The sequence below is a fragment of the Morone saxatilis genome, unplaced genomic scaffold, assembly GCF_004916995.1.
Source record: "Morone saxatilis isolate NCDOM2014 unplaced genomic scaffold, NCSU_SB_2.0 Contig11, whole genome shotgun sequence".
In the NCBI taxonomy this organism is placed as follows: Eukaryota; Metazoa; Chordata; class Actinopteri; family Moronidae; genus Morone; species Morone saxatilis.
This window is the reverse complement of record NW_023339663.1, coordinates 17580670-17593560: the sequence shown is the minus strand read 5'-3', so window position 1 is coordinate 17593560 and position 12891 is coordinate 17580670. Positions and strand designations below refer to the sequence as shown.

Here is a 12891-nt window from a genome sequence, read left to right as displayed (position 1 = left end):
AACAGCAGACTAACCTGAGTAGTCAGGTTTTTCTTTCCGCCCCTGCCCTTCAAAAAGTCTGTGCACGCCACTGAGCAGTAGTATCACAATATCACCTGACTGTTACTTTGTGAAGCAGTCAGATGTAGAATCAACATTACTGTTATTAGTATATTTGACAGGTGTTTTTACTGTTATGTCTCCTTAACTAGAGTTGGCTCCAGTGTCCAGTTCAGTTGTGACGACAGCTATGTACTACAAGGATCAAAAAGTATCACCTGTCAACGAGTAACTGACACACTGGCTGCCTGGAGTGACCACCGACCCATCTGCAGAAGTAAGTTTAACCTGTCATTCCTTCTAAAACCTGTTATGACATGTCAGGTGTGCATGCATCAGAGCTACACCAATTGTATACAGTATATGCCTGTATACAGTGTATGCTTACTGATATTTACTATATGAGAATATGCATTTATATAGTACATTTATCCTGAGACAGGGGCAAAAAGCGTTATAATGCATCACATTCACGCACATTTTCATACACATTCATACACTGATGGTGGTGAAGCCATCAGGTGCTGACCTGCTTATGTGGGATTCAGTGTTACACTCAAGCACACTTCAGGGTGCTGTTACTGTAGGAGGAGCCAGGAGTTAAACCATCAACCCTGATTACCCGCCCTTTCCAACTGTTATTGCTCCGGAGGTCCAATGCTTCAAAAAATTGTACCCTACCTGTAATCAGAGATCCCAAAGCAGCACTATGTCACCCAAATGCAATGACTCTTTAATACATTTTAATAGTTCTTGGATAACAGTGGACTTACATGCAGATTCCACCGGGCACGGTTTTATAACGCCGCATCTTAATCAAAAGTATTGACTGAAATGTTTGAAGCTGTAGGTGGTTATGTTATTCTGCTAATGCAGAGGCTTTAAAAGTATAGTATCATGGAAACAACAAATATGATTTACATTTTTTTACTTGCTGATGTCTTAAAATCACGATTCACTCTCTGACTGACTTGCTGAGTGACTAAATAAATAACTATGTGAGTGACAGTGCAACGATGCAGGGGCTCTCACTGCCCACATGTTTACTGACAATACCCTGTTGGGTTTATTGCTCCACAATGAGAAGGCAGACAGCTAACACACACACCCAACTGTGCATGCACACTAAACACACTTACATTGACAGCAAGTTTCTAAAGGACAATGTCACATACCTCATAGCCGCATGCAGCAGTACTTGCCTTGAGCTGTGTGTGTGTTTGACAGACAGGCAGTCCCTGTGCTCAGACACACACTATAGGGTCCCTGTCACATTGTATTATAGTGTATGTGTGGTTGTGTGTGTGGGCCTGTTTTGTGTCTGTATGTCTGTCTGTGACTGCAGGAACCTGCCTGACTTCATGATACTAGCTACTCTTGTCAACAAGAGACAGTAAATATGGAGAAAGAGTGAGATAGTGGGAGACATGTGGATGTTATTTCCACTATTTGCTAAATTTCTTCAAATGATGCTTCACACGATACAAATGGCTTTAAGCACTTCAGCATAGCTGGACTCACCTGTAGATCTTTCATTTTCAACAATGTGGTATGGAAAGGCATTCTGTAAACCCAACTTTATTTTAAATGATGTCGTAGAAGTTTTGAATTATGCCTCATATGCAGCTACACATAAGTTTCATTTTGTGTAGATTCTGGTGGTCCCTGTGTCTGAAAGCAGGTTTCCAGTAACTTGTTTTTTATCTTATTTCAAGGAGAATCCGACTGAATCCAACCTGGTTGCAGGCATTAAGAATAACTATATAGCCAGTTTGTTTATGTATGTCATATAAACATCATAGAGGCACCAGTATAACCAGTAAACTGAGACTGTTTCATAACTAGTTAAAAACTCCTTGTAGTGCATTCAAGCTAAACTGGAAAAGAATATGATTAAATTGATGCACATTTGAAGACTGCAGCAAAACAGACACTAGATGTATGCATTGCATTTCGTATTCCTTCAATGAAGTGAAAAAAGAAGCAGATGCAGAAAATGTATGATATTCAAACCGCGGGCCAACTTGTTTTTCTTACCTTGAAATTACAGAAGGGTACATTTTAAGGGAATATCAGAATTCAGGAGGTGAATTTTTGGTATGACACAAGCAACAACTGGAAACTGCACATTCAAGGTAATGTGTTTGACAGTGATTTATGTCTTGTGATATTTTCCACATAAATATTTGTAATTGGGAGGGAGCAAGGAAGAGAAAGATAGAAAATAAAATAAAAGCTATCACACGCAACCATGTAGGCAGGCAGAGGCTAACAATTCCTATACTGTAGCTCTGTTGTATTGTGTTATCTGGTATGATCGCTCTCCTGGGATTCAAACCCATGAGCCTCTCTCATTCTCTACTGAGACTTTAATGTTAATTAGAAGCTGGTCTCTGGGATGAATCGCCATGAATGTGTTTCTGTGTGTCCATGTGTGTTTGTGTGTGTGTGCATGTGTGTGTGTGTGTATCACGGTGTGTTTCAGCTCTCTTTTCTAATTAACAGGCAGATCAGTCATCTGAGGTCCTTCTCTCTCGTGGTATTTTCTATTGCTCTGTCTCTTTCTTGCCTCTTGCCCTTCCTCCTATACTTTCTTTTCTCTTCCTTTCTCACATTATTATCTTTCACCCTTTCTACTCTCTCTTTCCATCTCTTTCTAACCTCTCTCCCTCATGTCTCTCCACCTGACTGTATTTTCTTAACTCTATTATTTCCACCCAGTCACTCTCTAACTCCCCTCGCCCACCATTATTAGGGCCTGAGCACCGACTTTCGATGCTAGGACCCTATTTGAATTGCTAGTTCTGTGTTTTTCTTCTGTTCTTCTTATACCCCTTCTTGTCTCAAATATCATTGGCCTTCCCTCCCTCTAATGGCAGCCATCGCCTCCAGCTAACTCATTATGACAGATAAAGGGCAAATATATGATCAGATAAAACTTCCTCCGCAGCGTGATAGTGCTTGTTGACTAAAACTGACTGAAAATGTCAAGTAAGCCCTTTAATATTACTGTGCTCAAGAGAAAGGGTTTTTAAGGGGACTTTTGACACTTCACTTTTTTTTGCCAAATATCCCTTTAAGGCAATAACACATGGGTGACGTTAGGAGGTACTGAAGACAAGAAATATCACCTTGAATATTGCACAGGACAAAATCAATATGGATAGAATAGAGTACTAGGATTATGAAAAATGCTGTTGATAACAGGGATCTGCAGGCTCTTCAGAGCAAAGATACAGATGGTTTTAGCAGCAGGGGAGGAGAGTTTGGGGGCAAATGTTTTTCAACATTTTTCCATCTATACCTGAAACATACCTATTTCTAAAGCTACGTAAGTCATATTCTTTGCATTTTTAGCCTTGCTAGGAGCATGTGAGCTGTCCAGTCTTTTGGTACATAGTGAAATATCCTACAGCTATTGGATGGGTTGCCGATCAAACATTACACTTGTCCAACACATTAGTAAATATAAGGATGCCTCTAAAACTAATGATTGAACTCCCATAAGCCTTAATTGGTACTATGAGATTAATGCTAACACGCTATATGTATTATGTAGCTATACACGTATTACCACACTGGGTTATCTTGCTTGTAACTTTGATTTTTTATAACATTGAGTGACATTGAGAACATAGAATATAGCCCTATTTTTATTTTCGTGACCTTCCACAATTCGAACATCATGAGGAAACAGTGCTTGTTGGTCCAAATATGACCATGCAATATTTGGTTTAAATTAACCCCCCTAAGATGGTTGCTGATAACATTCACCTCATTATGTAGGCAGAAAATATTTTGGTTTGAAAGCCTTTGGCCTTCTCCAACACACACATAAATCTAGATCTAAGAAATGATATGAAAGAAAAAGTTTTCATACCACAGCCAGAAGTTTTTTTTTAATTGCACAGGGATCCAGGTTTTGTCCTCATACCAAGGTATGCATTTTGATGTTTATATCCAATGCAATAGGTTCCTGAAAGGCAGCACTCTGTTAACACTAGATTTGATATGAATTGGATCCACTTTCCTAGAATAATACATTATTCTCCCCTGTCCTCTGTGAGCATGTTGTTTTTTAAATTTTATATTATCACAATATTGCAATTCTAACCCCTCTTTTAGTAAATAGATAATGGGAAGTTACAGTTCTCAGTATTGGTTACAGTAAACCCTATGGTCTACAGTCATTTGCAATTTCCTCTGTTGCCACCATACCCTTTCTCTGTCTTTTTTCTTCTTCTTTCTTTTTAAGGTAAGAAGCCATTTGCAATCTGCAAGCGTAATTTTAATTACCCCGTAAATCTTTTTTAAAAACTCTGTCTCTTTCTTTTGCTGTTTTCTTCTGTAGCTCGTACCTGTGGCAGCAACCTAAGGGGGCCCAGAGGGATCATAACTTCTCCTAACTACCCTGTTCAATATGAGAACAACGCACACTGTGTGTGGGTCATCACTGCAATGGACTCTGGGAAGGTGAGCTTGTTTTCATTATTTTATTCCCCCTTTGTTTCACCAGGCGTTACGTCATATTGTATTGTCTCATGTAGTTTTAAAGCAACTGAATTTTTGTGTAAGTCTACATCGTTCGACCGATTTTGTTCCAAATTTAAGTTGAGTACTTCATTTGCTTTTTTATGTCAATTATTGACCAGTCTGCGTTGTCCACTTTTAATTGGTCAATAATGTGCAATATTTCCAACTTAATGTCTAAAACACAGCCTTCAAAAGCTTATAACGGTTGTCATTTAAAATAGCTAAGATGTCAACAAAGTGATGAGGCTATTATTAAATGAATTTGCTTCTACAGGATGGAAACTTTATCTATCTTTATTTATTATCTACTCATCTATTAAAATCCTTCCTACATATGTACGTATGAATGTGTAATTTATGTGTTTAGTTGTCATTAGCCAGAAATCCCAGGTGTGAGTGTGTCTAACTGCATTCATTGCAATACAGAGCCGTGCTGTGGTAAATACAGATTAAAAAATGCAGTGGAGAGTGACAGGAGAGACCAGAAAAGACTAGTAACTATGACACAACATACACTCTCTTATGAGGACCAGTGTTGTAGGGCTGTTGGTTTAGGCTTCCCTTTTGTTTTCCTGCTTGATGACTGAATTCTGTTTCTATTGCTGAGCTCATGGGCACCACACCTCCCCAATTTTGTGATGGCAACTTTGTTGACTCATTGTTGTATGAACATGAATAATTCATATACCTGCTGTACAACATCTCAAGTTACTATAACTACAGTTTCTTTAGTGGTATTATCTTCTCTTCATGTCTCTTCACATATCCTGTCTTCACTTCATCTTCCCTTTCCAAGCTCCTGTACGCTGTGCAGAGAGAATGCTCTCCACTCTTTTCCTTTTCTCTCCCCCTTACCCTTTGCCTGCCTCTCATTTTTTTCCAACATTTCTGTTCTTTATTCTTACTCCTCTCTCCTCACCTCTCTCCGTCATCTACTCTGCTCAGCACTGCTCTCTTGCCATCTACTTTCTCCTTCTATCATCTTCTTTTCTCCTTTCACTTTGATTTGTCTAAAATGTTAAGTTTGAAGATGGTGAGAGTAGAGAGAGGGAAGAGCAAAAGATGGCACTGTGCTCATTGAAAACTTCTGAGAAAAAGATAGAGGGAATGTATAGAAGAGAAAAATAGGGCTGAATATTCAACTATCTACTTCACGATTAAAAAGCTAGCGCCAGGAAGAAAAGGAAAAAATGACTGAATGTCCAAGCAGGTACTTGACATGTGACATTGAAGTTTTCTCTAAAGATGGGTGGAAATGGAATCTACTCACCTCTGAGCCTCTAAGGGGGCAGGATGGAGAAATAGTGAGATATAATTGAGGGGGAGAAATGGGCTTTTTGTTCTAACCTCTGTGTCCCTCTGACCTTGATAGAGAGAAATGGCAACGTAAGATGACCAAGACCTTGTGTATGTCTGTGTAGATTTATCTCATTCACTTTGCTATGAGACTCTTAACAACTTCGTATTTTGAGAGAAGTTTGCGCTTTAAAGATTATTTTTTTCAAATCAGCATCTGGCAGTCCTGAGTGGTCTGCATATTAAGAAATTTCTTTTGAAGTGACATCCACTTTGCAGCCGTTGTCACTTGTTCTTATTTGAAGTGTCTTACAAGAAATCACAGGTAAAAGGAATTAATTGACACAGCTACATTTGTAAAAGTTTTAAATGACAAATGTACTGCATTATTAGTGATTTTGCATGGTGCCAGGTGACAGATGGGAATGCATTATTTTGTCGTGTATATGTGTGTTGCTTGGGTTTTAAAATAGAATACAATGCAATAGAGTATAATAAATTCATAGAGCCTTACCTTATGACAGATGGAATGTCTTTTATCGTTTTTTTGTACTGCCTGTGCGTGCATGTGTGCGTGTGTGTGTGTGTGAATTGAAAATGCTTGAGGTTTGAGAGCACTTTAAGAATGTGCTATAATGACAGATTATCAGCTACTACAGCTGCTGGCATTTGCAGAATGTCACTATCTACATACACAGAGGGAGAGACAAGGACAGAGACGAACAAGAGCATGAAGACAGTTATAGACTAGACTAGACTGGAGTAGAATAGAAAGGGAAAAGAATAGAATCTAAATGTATGTGAAAAAAATAGAATCTAAATGTATGTGAAAAAAATAAAATCCAATCCATGCACAATACTGAGGCAATGGTGTACTGTACAATATATACTCATATGTTGAACAGTTGTTTTGTTTTTCTAATTTCCCCTTAACTTTTATGCTCACACAGTACATATCAATTTACTGGCCATGACTTACACTTAACTCAAACTTAATGTGAGTAAAGAATACCTGTTCTGTTGTGTCCAGTGACAAATCAAATAAAGTTATTCAAACAAGTTAGCTGCATCCTCAACAAACGCAGAAAGGCAGCTACTCAAGTTTACTATGACTCGAAAGTAAACAGTAGATGGCAGGAAGATGCACACAATATGGCCTGTCTGTTATGCAGTGAAATTCAGTTTCATAACCCAGCACAGTCTCAAGACTATAAAACCATACATATATTAAGTAGAGCCAGCCTGATACAGGATCTTTAAAGGCTGATACCAATATTGATAAATGAGTGGAAAAAAAATATACGACATATCGGCTCATACTACCAATATCATAGATAAATACTTTTGATGTGTAACAACTATGTAGGAAATCAGACCAAACTATAAGTAAGTAAGTAAGTAAGTACAACTTTATTTATATAGCACCTTTTTGACACAGAGATCCAAAGTGCTTTCCAAACACAAATACAATAAACCATAACAACACACGAAAAGAAACAATAAGTAGCCATGTAAAACAAAAAAGAAAGGATAAAACCAAAAGGGAGGGATAAATTAAAAGAAGACACGACAAGATGAGAAAAAACAAACAAGGATATCTATAAAAAGGCTTGCCTGTAGAGGTGGGTTTTGAGCAGATTGGGCTATAAGACAGATGACTAAAATTTTTGACACACCAGATTGTCCAAGAGCCACATCAGTAACTGTTTAGGAAATTTGTGTCTCAGCCACACAGTTCAGGGAGTTTTCCATTGTCAGGAAAATAGCTACACAATTTTGTTGAGCTTTAGCCTAAAAGTTTCTTAACAAACTTTGCCTTGATCCTATAGACTGTCTTTACAATGTGGAGCACAAATTAGACTTGAGCTAGTTACTTTGGGCGGTTTATTCCTGTACCTCAATATTACTGTATGTGATATATATATATAAAATCTCATTCAGGTGAACAGATTGAAAACTATCTGTATCCAAAATTTAATTTGGGTGTCTTAAAAGGTAAATGCTTAAATTAAATAAACAATAACAATAAGGTTAATCTGACTATTTTCTAAGTACTTAGAACATTAGAATACAACATTGAATATTGTGGGGGATAGGTATAGAGATATTCCACAATATTTTAATTACTTAGTATTCTTATTTTAATGGCCTCAGCTGAGCCTAAATTGTAGAGCTGTAATGTGTCCCTAGCATGGATGGCTAGATTTATTTTTATTTTTATTAGCAATCAACTTTTTGTATAGACACCTTGCTTACAGGTCCCTAAAATGTTTTGTTGTTAACCACCTTCCCAAGCACATCTTCCTTGAGTAGAAGACATATGTACTCCTGCTTGAACATTGATCTTTAATCATGCTTTAATTTGTGTATGTAGGGAATGAGACAGATGATTAAACACACCACTTAAAATCCCAAGTGTATGCTCCCCAGAAAAAAAGTTATACAGTATGTGCTTTTTGTGGACAAAGTGCAGAGATATTTAGGGAGAGAAAAAAGATACTTAAAGAGAGAAAATGAACATGAATTAAGATGAATAACAGTGATCTTTCTGTAGACTTTTCTTATTTGGCTTTGCATTCCTCTGATTTCATCTCAGACTCTGCTCTGTCCCTCTTTGTCTCCTCTCCTCTTCTGCTTTATTCCCTCTCTCCTTTGCACAGTCTCTGACGTACCATTATTCCAGATGACTTCTTAAATCAATAACATTTTATACAAAATTGAGACAGAGACGAATGTTTTTGGAATTGTGCTTGCCTTTTTGTTCCTTCTTTGTGTAGTTTTACGCGCACAAGTCTCAATAGCCAATAAGTAATTCTGGCTGGTTGTGTGTCTGTTGTCATTCTGTTAAGTTCTGAATAAAAGCAGCACAATCAATATAGTTTGTAATGGTCTGACGGCCTGTCGACAAAATGCTGTGAGTGTGCTTCTATTTGTGTGTGTGCCTGTGCTATTATTTGTGTAAGTGTGTGCATCTGGTTATGTGTGATTTTATGAATGTTGACTTTGTGTTTTCTGTCTGCCAACTTAATTGCTAACTGCCAGAGGTTGGGTAAAATATGTTGTAGGGTAAACTGTCAACATTCAGGTTGTAGTGAGGAAAAACTCGGTTGCATAGCAGCAAAAAAGGACCGGCTGTGTGTGTATGTGTGTGTGTCAGTCATTTTATTCATCAGTATCAAGCAGATAATTATTTTGTTCAAGTTTGAACTATGCCTGACTGCTCACACACATACATCCTGAAACGCATCGTCACACATGCCCATTAGGCCTCTAATCATTGCTGTCTTTTTCTGATGAATACATATTAGTGTCTCTGTGTGTGTGTGTGTGTGTGTGTGTGTGTGTGTGTGTGTGTGTGGTATGGTATTGGATGTTGGGTCATTTTCATGCATGGATTATCATCATCATCATCACTTTAGTGTTGGCAGGACACATTCTGTGACATTCTATCAGATGTATTAAATTGTTAAATTTTACTTGATACAGAAATTGAGGCCAATAAAGGCCTTAGCCAATATGTCAATGTTCTGTCTGATTCTACTACAGAGCACTGTTTTGCAACATGACTACACAATTGCTCAAGCTGTTACATGATGAAGACACTATCATAATTATTCACGTAACAATAAAGGTTTTTTTGTAGCTCTGGCCATTGGCTCTATGCGTGATGAATTTTTTTTAGGAATAATTCTGCAATGTTGCTAAAAATAGGTCTGCCCACTTGTTGACCTATTTTCAACTATATTTATTTCTGCTTTCTTTCTTTGCAAAGCACAGCGTTATCATTACAGATAGAACAGATGGTCCAAGCTACTACTTTTATTGTTGTAGGATTACCACCTTAATTTGTCCTTTGAAGTGCTCTGTGTTTTGTTACAGTAAACTTAAGCTCGCCTGCCACATACTGTATATTTAATCTGTATGTCATGTTGTGGTGGTCGGACTTTATTGCTGCTATAGTGAGATACTAATTTCTGAATCACTACAAATCATACAACATACAGGCTCATAGCTCAACATAGCTCTTAGAGTAAGTTTATCACATAGACTGAGCAAAAAATCAGTAAAGTGCAGAGTAAATAACCATCAGTGTCCAGGATAATGGGAAGACATTCAGCAATAGCTGCCTAATTAGCACATTATCTCAATTCAAGGCTTTTTGCTATTCTGGCTTTTGACTGTAATTTGGCAGTCTGACTGACCGTAATTCACTGTATTAGCTCTGGCTATAATTCCTGAACCTTGCACCTCTCTACCAAAGGAGACAGTCCCTGGTGATGCATGAATGTACCAAGGTCACGATTTTTAGTTTTGTGCACTGGTCTTTTCTAATGGTGGTAATACATCAATTACATTTTATTTGAGAGCTGAAATGTAAACCACTCTGGAATAAAGCATCTGCCAAAATCCAGAAAAGTCAAAAGAAACTTAACAGGTAGTTGTCAGGTAGTTTTCTGCTGTATCACTGAACAGTTTATAATGCAGTTTCCACGGAGCTGTCACACAGCTGTTGCTCAAACATAGTATGCAGTTTATTTTCCTAAACTGTCCAGCCAACAGGTCAACAGCACTCAAAGGTGCTGTAACACCTCAACAAGGGAGTTATTTTACCAGACAGCATCCGTTTGCTTTCTTACCACTTAAAGCAAAGGTCACCTCAGGGCAGGACTGCAACACATAAACATGGCACATCTGGGTACTTTAAGGGTACAGCCAACAGGCTAGCATCCTCGCCAGTCTATTTTTAAAATGACTGGTACTTTATTTGTCCCACGCTGAAAATCACTTGTCAGAGCATATAGCAACACTAAGACACAATATCTAAGCTGACATATAAAGCCGAAATGCAGTAATCACCACAAATGCTGCACTCTCTATTGTGTAACCATTTTATTATAGTGCTGATATAATGACCTTGTTACACGCATCACCTGTGAGGAAATTAATCTCTTGTGGCCAGATCTCAAGGAATTCAGTCATTCTTGTTTTTATCTTTTATCTCTGTCTCTCTATCACCACCTTTTTCCTCTTCTCAATGAACTAAGATCAAGTGGATGTGCTAACATCTTGATTAGCTGCACTGGTTTCCCTGGGTGCCAATCACTCTACACATGCATTTTTTTTCCATTTCTTAGCCTCTCTTTTGTTTTGTTTTCTCAATCTACTTTTGCCTGACACAGAAGATGTTCACCACGTTCTTCAGTTTCATAGAAAGGTGTTTAGATCTAAGGGAAGTACATTGGCTTAGAGCAAGACGGACCTGGGGACAGTAAGCTATTTGTTTTCATTTTCTCCCTGTGCTGTTCGAAATTTCCCCTTGGTGATCTTGGTTCCTTACACCGTCCGAAGACGTGCTGACCTGCATGTAGACTGTTAATGTGATATCTATGTTAGCCCTGCCATATGTCTAGGCCACTCTCTACCCTCTGGTCAGTGTATACTGGGACATACTCAGTCTCTTAAGACTTTGAAAAACAATAAACATGTAAAGAAAAGCAATGAATGAATGCTTAAGGCTTTTATACAGTGAGAGCAGCAAATTCACGCCTCGATTTATTTTAATGAGAGCCTGACAATGGACCATGGGAACCACCCACATAACAATTAGTATAACAGACATAACTTCTGAAATATATCATTACTTAAGAAATAACAGTCTGTCAATTCATGATTTCACCCTACAGCTCAACTGCCACAGTAGCTCATACTCTCACTTAGTGGACTAAACGGGGCTGTGGCATTGGACCTCTATGTACATTCATCTGCAGCTGCAGCATTCACTTCTTTGTGCTGCTCAATAGCTTGTAGAGGCTCTTCACTACTGATCTAAATGAATTGTTTGGATGATTATCAACAAACAGTGGGTTTGGTATGCATCCTGCTGCTGTGTTTATCCGTCATTGCCCAGCTGTGTGATGTGTATCCATCGTAAAATTTACTGTAGCTGCAAGATGCAGTGCACTGTAAAGATTATTTATAATGCTCTCTAGAGCTGCAATGAGCAGCAAAATAACTTCTAAAGTTCTGATTAGATTGTAGAATAAAATGCTCCTAAGAAATTGGGTCTAGAATGGAAAAAAAGAAACACGTTAATAAGATGAATGTGATCAAACATTGATCAATGATTACAAGTACTGTGTTTTCTGTGATTGATTACTTTTTGAAAATTACCTTACCAATCACGAAGGGTGTGCTGTGGCTCATGTCCTCAAGCAGGGTTTTGGGTTATTCTATACTTGTGTATTTGGCTGAAAGTCTAAAAGTAATCTATTGGAAAAAAGGCCCCAAACTGCCATTGTGGCAGCTCACCAATGACTCAACATAGCCGCATAATCTCAGCGAGGGAATTCTCCTGCATTCTGCTTTCAGGACAGCTGTTCCCTCTCTGTACTACTTTTGACAAGGGGTCACCTCAGTACATAGTCTCAACTTTTTCTTGACAGTTTATTTTTGACTCCGGGTAGTAGAAATGCAATAAAGCTCCAGTGAGCACAATATTTATGTAAAAATACACCTCTCTTAAGCCTAATTCCCATTGGGCCTGCAGCAAAATAGAGTTTGTCAACCCTGACCTCATCCCTGTTAAGAGCCTGTATGTTGCTGAAATTGTGGTGTTAGGTCATTAATGTGACACTATGAATGTGGGCAAGAAGTCAGACAACTGGTGAAACAAGTGTTCTAACAGGAGAAAGCCAGACAAAATGATTTTTACCTTTCTTTTCAGTGGTGTGCAGTTTTCTGGTGTCACGTTGTATAAATTCTTACTCCTATAGTGTTTAAATTATGTTACCTCTCTTGTCAGTTGGGGTGGCCAACTTGTAAAAATGTGCAATCTAGCTTCAAAATATTGAATTTTCCATTTTGATTTGATTCTATCATGCTCAGAAGTTTGAGCCTGTCTGGTGAATGAATTGCATTCCTGTCCTGCACACACACACACACACACACACTTGCTATACACAATCACTACCAGCTACTAATTCAAGTATGTCAATTTGTAATGTGCCTTTTTGCATCCTGTCA

The 12891-nt window shown here is 38.2% G+C and overlaps 1 protein-coding gene across 1 annotated transcript in view; it reads left to right on the top strand.

Moving 5' to 3' along the window:
- The window catches only part of LOC118320938 (CUB and sushi domain-containing protein 1-like), a 263711-nt gene that overhangs the window by 113649 nt on the left and 137171 nt on the right, over positions 1 to 12891 (top strand). Inside the window, exons 9-10 of the mRNA XM_035652065.1 lie at positions 192 to 316; positions 4391 to 4512. Of these exons, the coding sequence (XP_035507958.1) occupies positions 192 to 316; positions 4391 to 4512 (247 nt within the window). The remainder of the gene's footprint in view (positions 1 to 191; positions 317 to 4390; positions 4513 to 12891) is intronic.